This window comes from Hemitrygon akajei, chromosome 3 (genome assembly GCF_048418815.1).
Source record: "Hemitrygon akajei chromosome 3, sHemAka1.3, whole genome shotgun sequence".
NCBI classification, from domain to species: Eukaryota; Metazoa; Chordata; class Chondrichthyes; order Myliobatiformes; family Dasyatidae; genus Hemitrygon; species Hemitrygon akajei.
The window spans coordinates 35,746,856-35,766,690 of record NC_133126.1 but is presented as its reverse complement, the minus strand read 5'-3'; the positions used below and the strand labels follow the sequence as shown (position 1 = coordinate 35,766,690).

Genomic DNA, 19,835 nt, shown 5'->3' with positions numbered 1-19,835 from the left:
CAGAAATGGTAGATGGACTACAGTGTTGGGAAGTGTATGGTCATGCACTTTGGTAGAATAAATGAAAAGGTTTTTTTTAAATGGAGATAGAATACAAAAAACTGAGATGCAAAGAGACTTGGGAGTTCTTGTGCAGAATTCCCTAAAAGTGAATTTGCAGGTTAAATCTGGTGAGGAAGGCAAATGCGACGTTAGCATTCATTTCAAGAGGACTGGAATATAAAACCAAGGATGTAATGTTTAAACTTTATAAAGCACTGTTGAGGCCTCACTTGGAGTATTGTGAGCAGTTTTGGCCCCCTTATTTTAGAAAGGATATGCTGAAACTGGAGATGGTTCAACAGAAATTTATGAAAGTGATTCCAGGATTGAATGGTTTATCATATGAAGCGTATTTGTTGACTCTGGGCCTGTATTCACTAAAATTCAGAAGAATTCGGGATGACCACATTGAAACCTATCGAATAGTGAACGGCCTTGATAGAGTGGATGTGGAGAGGATGTTTACTATGGTAGGAGAGTCTTAAGACCAGAGCGCACAGCCTCAGAATAGAGGGGTGTCATTTTAGAACTGTGATAAGGAATTTCTTCAGCCAGAGAGTGGAATTCTTTGCCACAGGCAGCTATGCAGGCCAAGTCTTCATGTATCTTTAAGGCAGAGGTTGATAAGATTCTTGATTGGTCAGGCATGCAGGGATATGGGAAGAAGACAGGAAATTGTGGCTGAGAGGAAAGTTGGATCAGCCATGATGAAACGGCAGAGTAGACTTGATGTGCTAAATGGCTTAATTCTGCTGCTATATCTTATGGTCTTATGATCTCAGTCTTCTGAGATTTCAGCCAGCTGCAAATAATCCTTCTAATGATAGGAAATTGCACTGAAGAGAGTAAAAACTACAGGTCCAGAAAGAGCCTTGCTGTAGTTCTGAAATAATGCCAGTTACAATGTTGGCACTAACTCAACAAATCTGAAAGTTACTCAGGATAGAAAGGTAGTTAAAAACGTGCTTTATTCCAAACATTATCTGGCTTTCAATCATTTGAATATTGGTAAAAGTTGGGCCATTTACTCACAAGTAACATGCATATTGGTCCTCCTTGTTCCAATGTGTACAAATGAGTTAAACCCTGAAGCTGAGGTGAGATTAACTGCTCTTGACTTTATAGAAGCTGTTCATTGTGTATGACATCAGGGAACTCTAATGAAGTTGTAATTGACAAGAGTTTGCTGGGAAGCAGAGAAGGGAAATAACAAGTGGAATGCAAAAAAAAGGCAGAAGAATTCAACACACATTGTGCATCAGCTTTCACCATAGAGAATACAAGTAACATTCTAAAAGTAGTTGTAAATGGGGAAATGAAAGGGGGAGGGGATCTCAGAGTGAAAATTAAAATAAGAATGTTATCCTGAATAAATTGTTGCTCTTTCCTGATTTCATCCCAGTGCTTTACAGAAGGGACAAATGAGACAACTGATATATTGATTTTGCTTTCTAAAACTGCCTAGATTTGGAAAAGGCACAATAAGATTGAAAGATAGCTAAAGTAATTTGTTTTCTCAAAAAGGAAAAAAGACAAAGCAGGAACCAATTTTTAATATTTGTCATGGAATATATTTAAAAAGCTATTATTATTATTATTACAGGATGCTTAAAAATTTAGGAGCTTTGAACAAAATATTTGAAAGAAATAATGTTTAACTAATTCATTGAATTTTCCTTGAAGACTGAACATGCTGTAGTTTATGAGAATCTGTTGGATGTATCAAAAATATCCAGAAGGCATTTGATAGATGCCGTGTCAACGATTATTGCAGAAAATAAAAGTTCCTAGTGTAAGTAGTAATGTATAGGCACAGGTAGATTAGCTGGTTTGAAGGAGACAGTATGAATAAATGCATCTGCTGGCAAGATGTAGTAAGTGGTGTGCCACAGTGATCAATGCTGGGGGCTCAAATTTTTTTTATAATTTAGATAACTGGGTGAAAGCATGGAAGGCTTGGTTATTAAATTTGTTATTGTTACAGAGCATTGGTTAGACTACCATTCAAAATACTGTATAGGTTACTGGTTTCCATTTTTAAGGAAGTTTGTTAACATATTAGAAGCAGTTCAAAAGAGGGGTAATAGATTAATATTTGAATCGGCAGATTGATTTAGAAAGAAAGATTGGATGGGTCAGGCTTGAACATGAGGCATTTTGACAGGATATTTGAGGAGAGGAGGTTTCCTATTGTGGAAACACTGGAACTATATAAGATTAAGGTAAGAACAGTCTGTTCTCTCAGAATCATGAGTCTTTGTCCTTCGCTTTCTTATACAGTGGGGAGGTATGCCGGTGGGGGGGGGGGTGTGAGGAAGAGAATGTGATGAAAGCAGAATCATTGAATATTTAGAGATAATTTGATTCACGAAAAAGGGGTAAAGGGATACTGTGGGTAAACAGAAAAGTAGTCATGAGATTACAGTTGCATTAGTGTTGATTTTGTTAAGAGGTGGCACAGGTTCAAGTGGCCTAATGACCTATTCTTTGCTACTCTGAATTCGTATGTCCATATGTATTGGCTGGAGAGACATAAAAAGCAAAGAAAAAATGGTTGCATTTGTTGAAGGCAAAGCATCTTGACTTTGGAACTTACTGCAGGTGTGTCTGAAGATTAAGAATTTGGCTGTTCTCAGTGATGTTCCCTTCATGATAATGTCAAAAGAATTTCTGTTCATAGATAATTTGAAAATGAGATACATTTTTTAAGAGATACAGCATGGTAGTAGGCCCGCACCACCCAATTGCACCCATGTAACCAATTAGCCTACTAACCTGTACATCTTTGGGGTGTGGGAGGAAACCCATGTAGTCACTGGGAGAATGCACAGTCTTCTTACAGCAGCGTATTGAACTTGGGTTGCTCACAGTTTGCTAGCATTTTAAGACCATAAGAGATAGGAACAGAATTAGGCCATTTGGCCCATCGAGTCTGCTCCGCCATTCAATCGTGGCTAATCCTTTTTTCCCCTCCTCAACCCCACTCCCCAGCCTTCTCCCCATAACCTTTAATGTCATGTCCAATCAAGAACCTATCAAGCTCTACCTTAAGTACACCCAATGAACTGGCCTCCACAGCTGACTGTGGTAATAAATTCCACAAATTCACCACCTTCTGGCTAATGGTACCCTATACACCATTGTGCCACCCATAATGTTCTGTGACATTTGCCATTTCAGTAAAAATGCAATCATTCACTTAAAAGAAGATTTGATAATATGTAGGCAAAAACTGATAAGCTGCAAGTAATACCAGGCAATAACCATCTTCATTAAGAGGAATGTAATTACCCTCCCCTGACATTGAAAGATTTTCCCACTGCCAAATTGTGGATTACTTGGCAGAAACTAGTTATAAAAGCAAACCTAATATTAAATATGTTGCTATAAGTACCTTACAGCCTAACTTCCAAATCTCTTTATCACAATCGGGATGGGTCAGAGTTAAGTTGAGATATTGTAATTGACTGCAGCTTCAGCAACATTCAAAATTTAATGGTATTTAGGGCAAACTAGGTGGTAGATAATTTTCTAGTCTAAGCATTTATTTCATTCACCACTTGAACATTTTGCTGTGAAATCGAGAAGATACTGAGCTGCAACATTTAATGGCTTCTTTAAAAGTTGTTCTATATCTGTGAACTCTGCAGCCTAAAAGCACTAGGGTAGCTATCCCCCAGGGCTGATGAGCTATAGGATTCTGCTTCGAGTCACACAATGATTTGACTTGGACATTTGTTCTTGCTTCATTGTATGACGTCAAGTATCATCTTTGCATGGGTTGCAAAAGAGAAGAAAGCTGTGTCACTATCTTTTGTAAATTATGTACTGCAGTGTTAATCATTTGCTGATTACCACATAGGGCAATAAGTTAGTTACAAAAAATTTAAAAATGCTACTTTGGCATAGTTAATTATATCCTTGCAGTGAAGATTTGAAAAATGGATTCTTCAAACTAGAATACATATAGCAGAGTTTCAGATACATTCTGTGGAAATGGAAGCTGGCTTGGAATTGAAACTGTTAAGCCACAGGTAACTCATGAGTGAAAGTTTTAGCAGTGCACCAGGTTTTCAAGAAGACAGAATTGTGTTGGAGCGATTATTAACCAGAAGTTTATTTTAGGATTAGTAGAACATTAACATTGTGTATGAAGTGGTTCAGCTGTAGAAAATTGCCAATAAGAAGGTTGGATTTTTTTTTGTCATGTGAAAAGCATGGTTTAGGTACCTCTCGCAAGAGGTTTTGGTGGATTCTGTGCAGGATGTTGAGTCATCTATTTTTACAGCTTAGTAAAGACCAAAGGGCTGCTGTTAAGAAAGAATTAAGTATGGTTAGGCAAAGGGCTGTTTTACTCTTATCATAATGAGCCTATTTTGGATGCTGCTGCTAAAGGGCTAGATATAGATAGGAAATATGAGGTGACAACACAGGGAGGATTGAAAGAATGTATTCTTGGGAGATTCCAGTGGAAGTAGCACAGAGAAAATATGAAGCCATTGCAGGCAGTTCTCTTGACAATGAATGGGTAGATAGGAGTGTCATGTCTTATTCTGGTGAACAAATTTGGTATGATTGATGTTTACTTATACTGTAGCTTAAATTAAGGTGTATTTTTAATTTGGAAATTAACCAGTCCCAAGTGGTTCCTATATAGTAAGTGGTGAAACTGAAGGAGCTGATGCCTAATAACTCCATTTATACAGCTTCAGTCCTGGCCTCTAGTGCTACATCTATTGTGTTTGCTCATTCTTGTGACCGTGGGATTTCCTTTGAGTGCTCTGTTTTCTGCGAACATCCTACAGATATGCAGGTTTGTAGGTTAATTGCCTACTGTAAATTGCCTCTAGTGTAAGTGAGAGAGAAATCTGGAGGGGGGGGGGGGTTAATGGGTATTTGGGGGAAATTAGCAAACAAATGGGATTGTTCTGAGGGTTAGCAACTTCTTGAACCAAGTAGCCTTTTCTGTCTCAAGAAATCAAAATTCTGGAAATGACGACCATCAATAACAATGGTTATTATTTTATGACCATGTATGTGGAACACCTTTAACGAGTCACTCCAATAATAACTAAATTACTGTTGCAATCCATGAAGAGTAAAAAGATGAATAGAGTGATGAGGTCAAAATGGCTTGTCAAACAAAGGCAACAAAAATGGAGCTGTGTATATACAGGTCCTCCTGTGATGATTAAAAGTAAGTAGCTTTTTCAGTTACTATTTTTTTAAGAACTGATGGTTACCCAGTATTTGGTAAATAACATTATGAATTTTATAAATTTGAGCCATAGAAATAGGCTTTTCAGCCCACTGCATCTATGTGAACCACCTATACTAATTCTGTTTACCTGCATTAATTTTGTATCCCTCTATGCCCAACTTGTTCAAGTAATGGTCAAGATGCCTCTTAAATGTTCCTATTTCTGCAACCACTTCATCTGGCAGCTCATTCCAGATGTATGAAACATTTACCCCTCAGATCTCTTAAACCTCCTCTCTTTCACTTTAAGACTATGTACTTTAGTTTTAGGCATCCTACCACTGGAAGCTGACTCTGGCTATCTACCCTATTTATGCATTTCATCATTTTACATATCATTACACAGTTTAGAATTCTAACAAAGGTGGTACTCAATTTGTTATTTTAAGCATTTCTGGAAATGAAGTAATTTGGGGAAAAGGATGATGCAAATATTTAATTGGGCTGAGCATGCTAGCATGTGGAATACTGCTGTCTTTTCTTTTAAATTTACAATTTGAATGTAATTATTCTTTAATGCTTAATTTATTTTAAGAAATGAAATATTACTCATTTTGTAACATAAACACTTTTCATTTTACTGATGGCTATTTTTAGTCAACATCAACTTGAATGCATGCATGAAAAACTTCTGTTTTTATTTTCTTTAGGCGGAGTGTTATTGAAGCAGTTTACCACAGACTGAATCCTTGTAGGGCTGATGGTGTGAGTAACTGTACTATACTTTTAGCATTAGTAGTTTAAAGTAATTAAAGTTTGTTGTATTTGTAGAATCAATAGAAGCCAGAAACATTATGCCAAGCCAAGAATTCTAAATATTTGTTATTAATGTGCCATTTCTGGACTGAAAAGCCATCATTAGTAGAAATTCTTTAATGTAAAAAGATAATATTATATAACATTTATTGAAATTAAATCCTATATTGTCAAATATTATAGCATGGAAGAGACTATTTAGCCTACAGGTGCTGACGTTTCGAAGGAATTATTCCATTTCACCTAGCTTTTTCCATAAAAACCTGCAAAATATTTCTCAAGTTCCCAACTTGACTCCACAGGAATTTAGGAACTGTAGCAGTGTGCTACACGCAGCGCTGAAATAACGACACGTAGTCGATGAGCTGTAGTTGCAAAAGAGATTTATTCAAACTTCGCGGCCTCGCTTTTAAGCCTTCCTGATCCTGCCCTCCCCGGGCGGGAATGCTGTAGAGGGCGCGTATTCACAGTCCCATCCCGTGCGCGGGCTTTTCCCCTTGCTGGTGAAGCAGACTTGGCGCCCTTTTTGGGACTGGCCTCAATGCCGGTGCGTGCCAATTTGTGAGCCGGTTCGAGTGCATTGGGAAGTGGGTCGCCTCATAACTCCCCCCCCCCCCCCCCCCCCAGAACCGGCGATACACCCCCCAATGTCCACAGTCTGGGCCGGACTCTGTTTGGGAGGTCTGCCTCTGCGCCGCGGTGCCGGAATCTCGACCGGCTGCGCCACGTCCACATGGGCCGGTGTGAGTCAGTCCACCGTGAAAACCTCCTCTCTCCCCCCAATGTCCAGCACGAATGTGGACCCGTTGTTTCTGATCACCGTAAACGGCCCCTCGTAGGGCCACTGTAGCGGTGCCCGATGTCGGACCCGTCATACAAAAACGAACTTACAGTTTAGCAGGTCTTTGGGTACGCAGGTCGGGTTCTGCCCATGCTGCGAAGTGGGTATGCGGGCCAGGTTACCGAGCCTCTCGCGTAGTCTGCCCAGGACTGCTGCGGGTTCTTCCTCTTGCCCCCGTGGGGCTGGTATGAACTCCCCTGGGACGACCAGGGGTGCGCTGTACACCAACTCGGCCGACGAGGTGTGCAGATCTCCTTTGGGTGCCGTGCGGATTCCGAGCAGGACCCAGGGAAGCTCGTCCGCCCAGTTAGGTCCTCTCAGGCGGGCCATGAGAGTTGACTTCAGGTGACAGTGGAAACGCTCCACTGTTCGACTGTGGGTGGTAAGCAGTTGTGTGGTGCAGCTGTGACCCCAAAAGGCTGGCCATAGCTGACCACAGGCTGGAGGTGAACTGGGCACCTCTGTCGGAGGTAATGTGGGCCGGTACACCAAAGCGAGATACCAAGGTGGTGATCAGTGCCTGGGCTCAGGATTTGGAGGTGGTGTCGGTGAGCGAGACCACCTCTGGCCATCTTGTGAACCGGTCCACGATAGTCAGGAGGTGCCACGCTCCTCGTGACACTGGCGGGGGCCCACGATATCCATATGAATGTGGTCGAAACGCCGGTGGGTGGGGTGGAACTGCTGCAGCAGAGCTTTGGTGTGCCGCTGCACCTTGGCTGTTTGGCAGTGCATGCATGTTTTGGCCCATTCACTGACCTGCTTGCGGAGTCCGTGCCAAACGAACCTGTTGGAGACCATCTGGACGGTTGTCCTGATGGAGGGGTGCGCTAAGTTGTGAATGGAGTTGAAAACGCGTCGCCGCCAGGCTGCCGGGACAATGGGGCGGGGTTGGCCGGTGGTGATGTCACAGAGTAGGGTCCTCTTACCTGTGCCTACGGGGAGGTCCTGGAGCTGCAAACTGGAGACTGCGGTTCTGTAACTTGGGATCTCCTCGTCTGCCTGCTGCGCCTCCGCCAATGCTTCATAGTCTACCCCTTGGGACAGGGCTTGAATGGTAGGGCGAGAGAGAGCGTCTGCCACGACATTGTCCTTTCCTGAGACGTGCCGGACATCTGCCGTGTATTCAGAGATGTAGGACAGATGTCGCTGCTGGTGGGACGACCAGGGATCGGACACCTTCGTGAATGCAAAGGTAAGCGGTTTGTGGTCCGTGAACGCGGTGAAAGGCCTACCTTCCAAGAAGTACCTGAAATGCCGGATTGCCAGGTATAGCGCCAACAGTTCCCGGTCGAAAGCACTGTATTTGAGCTCGGGTGGTCGCAGGTGTTTGCTGAAAAATGCCAGGGGTTGCCAGCGACCCTCGATGAGTTGTTCCAGCACCCCACCGACTGCCGTGTTAGATGCGTCCACTGTGAGGGCGGTAGGGACGTCCATTCTGGGGTGCACTAGCATCGCGGCGTTTGCCAAGGCTTCTTTGGTTTTAATGAAAGCGGCGGCAGACTCCTCGTCCCAGGTAATGTCCTTGCCCTTACCCGACATCAGGGCGAACATGATTCGGGCAGCTGAAGGGAGGAAGCGGTGGTAGAAATTTACCATACCCACGAATTCCTGAAGGCCTTTGATTGTGTTGGATCGGGGGAAATGGCGGACTGCGTCTACCTTAGCAGGCAGAGGGGTTGCCCCGTCTTTAGTAATCCTGTGGCCCAGGAAGTCGATGGTGTCGAGCCCGAACTGGCATTTGGCCAGGTTGATTGTCAGGCCATATTCACTCAGTCGGGCGTAGAGTTGACGGAGGTGGGACAGATGCTCCTGACGACTGCTGCTGGCTATGAGGATGTCGTCCAAATAGATGAAAGCGAAGTCCAGGTCACGTCCCACTGCGTCCATTAACCGCTGAAACGTCTGTGCAGCATTCTTTAGGCCGAACGGCATGCGGAGGAACTCGAAAAGGCCGAAAGGGGTGATGAGTGCCGTTTTGGGGACGTCGTCCGGATGCATCGGGATTTGATGGTATCCCTGGATGAGGTCCACCTTGGAGAAGATCCGTGCACCGTGCAGGTTTGCTGCAAAATTCTGTATGTGCGGCACAGGGTAGCGGTCCGGTGTTGTAGCCTCGTTCAGCCTGTGGTAGTTGCCGCATGGTCTCCAGCCCCCTGATGCTTTGGGCACCATGTGCAGGGGGGAGGCCCATGGGCTGTTGGACTGCCGTATGATCCCCAATTCCTCCATCCTCTTGAACTCCTCCTTCGCCAGTCGGAGCTTGTCCGGGGGAAGCCTTCGAGCACGGGCATGGAGGGGTGGTCCCTGTGTCGGGATGTGGTGCTGTACGCCGTGTCTGGGCATGGCTGCCGTGAACTGCGGTGCCAGAACCGATGGGAAATCCGCCAGGACTCTGGTGAAGTCGTTGTCGGACAGGGTGATGGAGTCTAGGTGTGGGGCTGGCAACTGGGCTTCACCCAGGGAGAACGTTTGAAAGGTCTCGGTGTGGACCAGTCTCTTCCTTGGCAGGTCGACCAGTAGGCTGTGAGCCCGCAAAAAATCCGCGCCCAGGAGCGGTTGGGCTACGGTGGCCAGTGTGAAGTCCCACGTGAACTGGCTGGAGCCGAGCTGTAGCTGCACCGTACGGGTGCCGTAGGTCCTTACTGTGCTGCCGTTCGCGGCCCTCAGGGTGGGACCCGGTGCCCTGTTGCGGGTGTCGTAACTCATCGGAGGTAGGACGCTGATCTCGGCTCCGGTGTCGACCAAAAAGCGGCGTCCCGACCGCTTGTCCGACACATACAGGAGGCTATCCCGATGGCCGGCCGCCGTAGCCATCAGCGGCGGCTTGCCTTGGCGTTTCCCGGGAACTTGCACGGCGGGCTACAGCGGCGGGCTTCTGCGCCCCACCGCTGGTGGTAGAAGCACCATTGTTCGTTGGTCTCCTCACCCCTCCCTCTGGGGTTAGTGGGCCCTGCTGCCGGGCCTGGTCTGGTCTGCTGCTGGGAGCGTGGCCTGGTGATCTGTGCGACGGACGCCCCACTCTCCTTCTTGGCTTTCCACAGCAAGTCTGCCTGGGCTACCACCTTCCGGGGGTCGCTGAAATCCGCGTCGGACAGCAGCAGGCGTATGTCCTCGGGCAGCTGCTCCAGGAATGCCTGCTCAAACATGAGGCAGGGCTTGTGTCTTCCGGCCAGGGACAGCATCTCATTCATCAAAGCCGATGGCAGTCTGTCTCCCAAACCATCCAGGTGCAGTAAGCCGGCAGCTCGCTCGCGCTGTGAGAGTCCGAAAGTCCTTATGAGCAGGGCTTTGAATTCCGTGTATTTGCCGTCCACTTGGGGAGACTGTATGAACTCCTCAACCTGGGCTGCTGTTTCCTGATCGAGGGAGCTTACCACATAGTAGTGACGCGTGTCCTCCGAGATTATCTGCCGAATGTGGAATTGGGCTTCTGCTTGCTGGAACCATAGGTGAGGTCACAGCGTCCAGAAGCTTGGCAGTTTTAACGAAACTGCATGAACAGATGCGGCGTCGTTCATCTTCGGCTCAAATATCGTTTGGGCCGTCGGGGTCACCAATTGTAGCGGTGTGCTACACGCAGCGCTGAAATAACGACATGTAGTCGATGAGCTGCAGTTGCAAAAGTGATTTATTCGAACTTCGCGGCCTCGCTTTTAAGCCTTCCTGATCCCGCCCTCCCCGGGCGGGAATGCTGTAGGGGGCGCGTATTCACAGTCCCATCCCGCGTGCGGGCTTTTCCCCTTGCTGGTGAAGCAGACTTGGCGCCCTTTTTGGGACTGGCCTCAATGCCGGCGCGCGCCGATTTGTGAGCCAGTTCGAGTGTGCTGGGAAGTGGGTCGCCACAGAGCCTTCTTAAGGAATCTAATAACATCAGTCTTCTGTTCTAGATCATAACCCTCTCATTTATTCTCTCGGTTCTTTTACCAATTATTTTAAATCTATACCCTCCAACTACTGACCCCATAAAATTCACTCCCATTTTATAATGTACCTTATGATCTCCCCTTAAGCTTTTTTGCTATGGAGGAAGAATGCTAGCTTATCTATGCTCTTCAAATAGCTGAGTTCCTTTGTACTTGCTTCATGGTAGTGAATCTATCCTGCTCCTCCCTAATGCCTCATGATTCTTCATATATCTGTTACTGATAATTACAAACAACACTGCAGTTGAAGCTCAGCTAGCCACTTTAAAAATTCTCTTCTTTACTTCAGAACACTGATAAAATATATAAAATAGGATATGAATTTTGACACTTGGAGGATTCCACTATTTATTTCCCACCCTTCAGGAAAAAAAAGTTGGACACGAAAATCTAAGTTGATGTTGGAGTCTCCTTAATTTAAGGACCAGCTGAAAAATTGCACTTTCATTGTTGAAGGTGCCTTTTTTCAGTTGGTCATTACATTAAAGCTGTTTGCTTTCTCAGGGACTAGGAAGAAATGGAGGGGATTTTGCAGATATATTTTGTATTATCCCTTAGATAATATAAGTAAATCAAAACTTCTGGTCATAGTTACACAGCTGTTTGTGGGTAGTTCACTATTTGTAAATTGTACAATGTTTTATCCATTGCAACAGTGACCACACTACAAAGTATTTAAGTGGTGATACACTCAATAAAACCCATTATGTGATACTTCATCAAATAGGCAATCCTTCTCCACACTAGCCAATGATTGTTAGGTTAGTTCTACTTCATCTTTTTGAATAGGGTTGTTACATTTTCAGTCTGCTGTGCTTTTCCCATATCTAGTGTCACTTTGGTCCTGACCTCTTAACAGCTTTGGTCCACAAGAGATTAGTTGCAGAGGCAAGGTTGGTGTGCTTACCCTTGACTTCAAGAAACAATTTGACCATGTGTAATGTAGTTGTGTCCTGGTTAAAAAAAGAACACATGTCCCAGAAATCTAAACTAAAAACAAAAAAAATGTTAGAAACACTTACTAGGTCCGGCAGCATTAGTGGAAAGTGAAACAGTTCATTTCTTGTCAGATAAGTTGATGAAGGATCCCTGAACTCAAAAATTGTTTCTCTTTCAATTAGTGCTGCCTGTCCTGCTGAGTGTTTTAAGCATTTTCCATGCTTTTAACATTCTCAATTTGTTTTGTCCTCTATTTTACTGCCTTTATGCTGTTATTTGTTCTATTGTTTATCATTCTTTACTTTTAATGTACCTTATTCCTCCTTTATATTGCATCATCCCTGTGCAATGCCAAATTTATCTCCTTCTCTAGTAGGAGTTAACATCCAATGAAAACATGGGTTTCACCTATGTGGCTTTTCGCAGTCCTTCCCAGAACTGACTTCTGTGCTCCTGGATGCTGAATACCTTCTTTCTGGAGCACTTGCCCAACCACACATTTAGATACCTTATCTTCTACTTTCTGAATTCATTAGCATCTGCTGTTGGAAGTAAACCAGATATTACAACTTTCAAGCTCTTGATCATTAACTTTCTCTTAAATTTGTAAAACTCTGCTTTTTGGACTCCTACTTGTGTTGTTAGTTCCAAAAGGAACCTTAATTTCTAACAGTTCCCTTTCTATTTGCTGAATGTCTCTCTGTGACATGTTCCTGTTAATGTGAAGGGCAAGACTTGGCAGGGTTAGTGAAATGGACCAAATACAGGGAAATGAGTCTGCATGGTGGTCGGCATGAGAAAATTGGATCATAGGGCCTGTTCCCATGCTATATGATGCTGTTTCTTATCCCTATTCAATAATTTTTGAAGTACAAGTTAAATATGCTGAAAATAAATGCCAGGTGCCATAATACGTTCACATTTAGAACATAAAACATAGAACACCACAGCACAATACCGGCATTCGGCCCACAATGTTATGCTGTAACCTACACTAAGATTGATTTAATCCTTCCCTCCTACATAGCCTTTCATTTTTTTTCTAATGTCCATGTGTCTCTAAGAGTTTCTTAAATGTCACTAAATGCCACCACCACTGGCAGGGTGTTACATGCACTCACCAGTCTGTTTTTAAAAAAAAAAACTCTGACACACTCCCTAAGTTTTCGTCCAGTCACCTTAAAATTATGACCCCTGATAGTAACTATTTCCACCCTAGGGAAAAGTCTCTGCTATCCACTCGATCTGTGCCTCTTATCATCTAGTACCTCTGTCAAGTCACCTCTCATCCTCCTCCATTCCAAAAAGAGAAGCTCTAGCTCACTCAACCTCACCTCAAAAGACAAGTTTTTTAATCCAGGCAGCGTTGTGGTAAACCTCCTCTGCACAAACTAAAGCTTCTACATCATTCCTATAATGAGGTGACCAGAACTGAACACTGTGGATTTACCAGGTCTGATAGAGCTGCCACATTACCTCACGACTCTTAAACTCAATCCGCCAACTAAGTAATGAAGGCCACCTTGTTAACTGAGGGATCTATGGACATGGGCCCCAAGATCCCTCTGTTCTTCTACACTGTCAAGAACCCCATTGGTCACCACCTCCAGGCAGAATATGCTGTGTCTACAGCCAACCTCTCCCTTCTGTAGACTGCCCAATACTAAATTCTCAGAAGCATCCCTGGATCCCATGCCTCCTGACTTTCTGAATCAGTCCACCATGGGAACCATATCCAATTTTACCTTACTAAAATCCATATACTCACATCCACTGCTCTACCTTTAATGTGCATTGTCCCATCCTCAGAGTTCAATCAGCTTGTGAGGTGATACACGTGCTGCCCCTCACAAAGCCATGCTGACTATCCCTAATCAGACCTTCCTTTTCCAAATGATTTTAAATCCCGTCTCTAGAAACTTCAATTATTTGCCTACCACTATAGGAAGACACACTGGTCTATAATTCCCAGGGTTATCCCTACACCCATTCTTGAACAAAGGAATAATATTTGCCATCCTTCAGTCGTCGGGTACTACTTACGTGGCCAGTGATGACACAGATCATTGCCAAAGGCATGGCGATCTCTTACCGCACTTCCCATAGTATCCTGGGATATATTCCATCTGGCTTCAGTGACTATCTATCCTAATGTTTTCCAAAGGTTCCAGCACATCCTCTTTCTTAACAACGACATATTTGAACATATTGAACAGTGTTTCACACTGTCCTCACAAATGCCAAGGTCCCTCTCACTGATGAACACTGGGGCAAAGTATTTATTAAAGACCTCCCCTACTGTTTCTGACTCCAGACACATTTTCTCTTCTATTCCTGGTCGGTCTAATCATTCTTCTATTCATCACATGCATGTAGAACAACTTGGAGTGTTCCTTATTCCTACTTGCTAACACCTTTCTCTGGCTCTCCTAAGTCCGTTCTTAAGCTGATTCCTGGCTACCTTGTAACTCTTTAGAGCCCTGACTTATTCTTGTTTCCTAAACCCTAAGTAAGCTTCCTTTTACTTCTTTACAAAATGTTCTACATCTCTTGTCAGCCATGGTTGCCTCACCCTACTTTCTTTCCCTGCTTCAATGAGACAAACCTATCCAGAATCCCATGCAAGTGCTGTCTGATTAATGTCTTCATTTCCATTCTGCATTTCCCTGAGTATATCCTTTTCTAATTATGCTCCCAAGTTCTTGTCAAATAGCATCATAATTCCCCCAATTAAATTCTTCCCATGCCATCTGCTCCTATCCCTGTCCTAGGCTGTGGTCTGAGAATTGTGGTCACAGTTTCTGCAAGGCTTACCCACCAAGAGAACTGTCACTTGACCTGCTTCATGTGAATGACATAAAATGCAATATTAAAATAATATCTTGACTAGATCAAGTTTTTTCAGCTTTGAATATGGATGGATTAGAAAAACTTTAATTAAAGTTTTATTGTTAATGTTCCAACTGGGGGTCCTAGAGTCTAAGCAGAGACACAGTTCCTGATGATTATTTTGAATTTGTTTGAGTGAATATGATCACTGACTTAGTTTTGAATCTAAATAAAAATTTAATTGCTGAGTCCCAATTAGGAATAGGAGACATCAAGCTAGTCTGAAATTTCACGCTGGAGTATGTTCTGTACATAACTTCCTAAATTTTATTATATACCTTTTGCACAGTACTATATTTGTCAACATGAAGTAGAGAGTCAGTTTGTAAATCTGGTGAGAATAAAGGATGATGGGAATGGTGAGGGTGGAGTGCAGTGGGAGGGTTGTGGGACCGGTGGCACAGGAGAAGTGCCAGAGATGGGGCAGGGTGACATGGGTGCAGACACACCCAGCTTTAAGACACCAGGCAAGGTCATTTAATTCCAAACAATTAGTTTATTGATCATTACAGAATGTCTCTCTGGTGTTTCCCGCTCCCTCCCCTCTCCCTGCCCCCTTCCCACTCACAGTCCACAGTAGAGACCCATCACTTACATGTCCTGAAATTAATTTTTTTTTGCAGCAGTACAGTGCAATACATACATTTACTGCAGCACTGTACAAAAGTCTTGGGCACCCTAGCTGTATATATGTGCCTAAGACTTTTGCACAGGACTGTAGGTATAATATATGGAATCTTGAGAGCAAAATTATTCACTGAAGTGCCAAAGACTAAATGGAAATTGAATTGAAGTAAGATCTGCCATTTGTATAAGCTGATAGAGTATGAAGAATATACAGTATGTGCAAGGGCTTTATGCATGGTTGGTAAGAGAAAGCCTCAAGGAAGAAGATGGACATTTTAGACTTAGAAAGCTCTCTGATGAACATTAAATTATTTAGAGTAAATGCAAAAGAGACAGAATAAATGAGAAAATTAGTAGTTTAAGCGATAGGAGCCAGTGGTCCTATACTCCATTTCTGCAGAAAACTAGAGACTGATACGGAGAAATGTATAAAGTAGGTAAGGGCTTGAAGTTGAACAATAAAAGAGGAAGGATAAACAAAAGCTGATATTGATATGTATAGGATGACAATGTCAGGATTGGTTGCATTAAATAGCTCCAATTAGGTCATTATTATGTATTTGATAATCATTTCATAGAACGTACCATTGTCTTTGAAGTACAAAAGCAAGTATCTCCTGCACCATCTCTTCAAATAAAAATAATCCTTGAAAATATAAATGTCCACATGGTGGTGAATGATACCACAAATCAGATTGGGCTATGTTTCTACAGGCCTTAAGCATGATCCTACCACTAAACATATCTTTACCCCATGGCATTCCGTAGGGATCGTTCCCTCCGCGATTCCCTTGTCCATTCATCCCTCCCCAGTAACCTCCCTCCAGCTACTTATCCGTGCAAGCAGCCCAAGTGCAACACCTTCCCAATTGCCTCCTTACCCACCTTCATTCAGCGACCCCAAACAGTCCTTCCAGGTCAGGCAACAAATCACCTGCAAATCTATATCCAGTGCTCCAGATGCAGCCTTTTCTACATTGGTGAGGCTCGTCACAAGCTGGGGGACCACTTTATTGAGCACCTCTGCACCATCTGCCACAAGCGGGATTTCCCAGTGGCCAAACATTTTAATTCCGTTTCCCATTCCTGTTCCAATGTGTCAATCCATAGTCTCCTCTTGAGCCCAGATGAGAGCCCACGCTCTGGATGGAGGAGCAACACCTTGTATTCTGTCTGGGTAGCCTCCAATCTAATGGCATGAATATCAATTTCATCTTCCAGTGATCAAATTCTACCCCCTCTCCCCCCACATTCCCCAGTCTGACCTTTCACCATTTCTCACCTGCCTATTACTTCTCCCTGGATTTTCCCCTCCTTCCCTTTCTCCTATTGTCCTCTCTCCTCTCCTGTCAGAATCAGGTTTATTATCACTGGCATGTGATGTGAAATTTATTAATTTAGCAGCAGCAGTTCAATGCAATACATAATCTAGCAGAGAGAGAAAAAATAAATGAAATAAAACATGATAAATAAGCAAGTAGATCAATTACATATATTGAATAGATTTTTAAAAATGTGCAAAACAGAAATACTATATATTAAAAAAGTGAGGTAGTGTCCAAAGCTTCAATGTCCAATTAGGAATCGGATGGCAGAGGGGCAGAAGCTATTCCTGAATTGCTAAGTGTGTGCCTTTAGGCTTCTACATCTTCTACCTGATGGTAACAGTGGAAACAGTGAGAAAGTTTCTTTCTTCTCCAGCCCTTGACCTTCCCCACCCATCTGGCTTCACCTATCACATTCCAGCTAGCCTCTTCCTCTCCCCCCCACCTTTTTATTCTTTCATCTTCCCCCTACTCAGTCCTGAAGATGGGTTTTGCCTTGAAATGTCAACTATTCTTTTCTATAGATGCTGGCTGATATGCTGAACTCCTCCAGCATTTTATGTGTGTTGCTTTGGATATCCAGCATCTGCAGACTTTCCCATGTTTGAGCATTATCCTTTGATTGCATTATATTAATGATTGCCACCTGCTGTTAAAGACTTGGAACATTTATTAAATAAGTACTCATGCTGCTATAATATTTAAAGTACTGCAGTAAACATATCATGCTGACTCAATTAAATGGAACAATATCACAATGTTAAAATTGTTCCATTAGCCATTGGTTCTTGGTGTCCAAACTAATTCTGTGCAAAAGTAATCTGTCTACTCCCATCTGCCTGCCCGCTCCCCAGAATCCTGCATATTCTTTTCATTCTGATAACTACAGTTTATTTTCCTAATGATGCTATGTGCCTGTAATGATGGTGTAAGTTTTCTACTGCCCCATACAGATATGTACTTGGTCATGTGATAATAAACTCAATTGACTTTGCACTACTTTTTCAGTGTGCCTCTTTCAACGAAATTTGCACATTTACTGAATCATCTAGTTTTGCCCAATTCCACTAATTACTATCCTTCTCACAGTTTATTATGCCTTTTAATCTGTGTATTTGCAAATTGTTCCCTGTACTGGTATACATACATACCTGCTGAGTTCTTCCTGCATTTTGTGTGTACTCTTTCCTCCAGTTTAAAAAAAAGTATTTTGGTACTTTTCTTCATTAATCTATTTTCCATTATGTGCTGGCATTCCATGGCTTTAATCTTAATGTCAAACCTATGATGTGGCACCTTATCAAATATGTTTCCTTCATCAACCTACTCTTATTTCATTTTAAAAATCCTGTCAAATTAGTTGGGTGTAATTTGTCTTTAAAAAAAATTTCTGATGGCTCTCTGAGCATTCCATTTCAAATCATGTCTAATTTGCAAAATGCCACAAAATTTTAAAAAAAGCATTTGAAGTGACCCCTTGCATCCTAGAGTGTAATATATCATGTTGTGATGGAAAATTTGATGATCCTCTGCCATTTTCTCAATCATCAGAAAAATTACAAATTAAATCTTGTTAACCAAGTAATTCTTGAGTTAGTGATTTGAATAATAGTTGAATTAGCAATAAAATTGTACTGTTTTCAATGGTTTTTCCACTCTACCACTCCTAGAAATGTTTTTGCAATAGTTTTCAGTTTTCTTCTCTGAAATTGTGTGATTTTAAAGATTTCATTAATCACCGTTAAACTCATATTGTGCTAAAAAACTAATGTTTTTGAAATGTTGAATTTTAAACAGCAACCTTCAATTCTCTTGCTCTTAGTTTGATCATACTACTCTGGAATAAATGATCATAAAAGCAAAAATAAAATCAGTGTGATGACCTAGGCTAAGGTTATTAAAATTCTTAAATATACAAATGTGTGTATATATACAGTGGCATACAAAAGTTTGGGCACCCCGGTCAAAATTTCTGTTACTATGAATAGCTAAGCGAGTAAAAGATGACTTCATTTCCAAAAGGCATAAAGTTAAAGATGACACATCTCTTTAATATTTTAAGCAAGATTACTTTTTTATTTCCATCTTTTACAGTTCCAAAATACCAAAAAAGGAAAAGGGCCCAAAGCAAAAGTTTGGGCACCCTGCATGGGCAGTACTTAGTAACACCCCCTTTGGCAAGTATCACAGCTTGTAAATGCTTTCTGTAGCCAGCTAAGAGTCTTTCAATTTTTATTTGGGGAATAAATAAATAAATAAATTTTTCTTCCTTGCAAAAGGCTTCTAGTTCTATGAGATTCTTGGGCCGTCTTGCATGCACTGCTCTTTTGAGGTCTGTCCACAGGTTTTCAATGATATTTAGGTCAGGGGACTGTGAGGGCCATGGCAAAACCTTCAGCTTGCACCTCGTGAGGTAAGTCCATTGTGGATTTTGAGGTGTGTTTAGGATCATTATCCTGTTGTAGAAGCCATCCTCTTTTCATCTTCAGCTTTTTACAGATGATGTGATGTTTGCTTCCAGAATTTGCTGGTATTTCATTCAATTAATTCTTCCCTCTACCAGTAAAATGTTCCCTGTGCCACTGGCTGCAATACAAGCCCAAAGCATGATCGATCCACCCCTATGCTTAACAGTTGGAGAGGTGTTCTTTTCATGAAATTCTGCACCCATTTTTCTCCAAACATACCCAAAAAGTTCTATTTTAACTTCATCAGTCCACAGGACTTGTTTCCAAAATGCATCAGGCTTGTTTAGATGTTCCTTTGCAAACTTCTGATGCTGAATTTTGTGGTGAGGATGCAGGAAAGGTTTTCTTCTGAAGATTCTTCCATGAAGGTCATATTTGTGCAGGTGTTGCTGCACAGAACAGTGCACCACCACTCCAGAGTCTGCTAAATGTTCCTGAAGGTCTTTTGCAGTCAAATGGGGGCTGTGATTTGCCTTTCTAGCAATCCAGTGAGCAGTTCTCTCGGAAAGTTTTCTTGGTCTTCCAGACCTCAACCTCCACCGTTCCTGCTAACTGCCATTTCTTAATTACATTACGAACTGAGGAAACGGCCACCTGAAAACGCTTTGCTATCTTCTTATAGCCTTCACCTGCTTTGTGGACATCATTTATTTTAATTTTCAGAGTGCTAGGCAGCTGCTTAGAGGAGCCCATGGCTGCTGATTGTTGGGACAAGGTCTGAGGAGTCAGGGTATTTATAAAGCTTTGAAATTTGCATCATCT

At 42.7% G+C, this 19,835-nt stretch overlaps 1 protein-coding gene across 7 annotated transcripts in view; it reads left to right on the top strand.

Moving 5' to 3' along the window:
- ppm1aa (protein phosphatase, Mg2+/Mn2+ dependent, 1Aa) overlaps positions 1-19,835 on the top strand; it is a 56,242-nt gene that overhangs the window by 21,149 nt on the left and 15,258 nt on the right. For 3 of the 7 annotated variants that reach the window (XM_073039551.1, XM_073039553.1, XM_073039552.1), the window contains exon 5: positions 5,953-6,005. In XM_073039551.1, the coding sequence (XP_072895652.1) occupies positions 5,953-6,005 (53 nt within the window). Of the gene's footprint in view, positions 1-5,952; positions 6,008-18,699; positions 18,831-19,835 lie in introns of those variants that run through there. The other 4 variants (XR_012098198.1, XR_012098199.1, XM_073039548.1 and 1 more) reach the window with 3 other exon arrangements.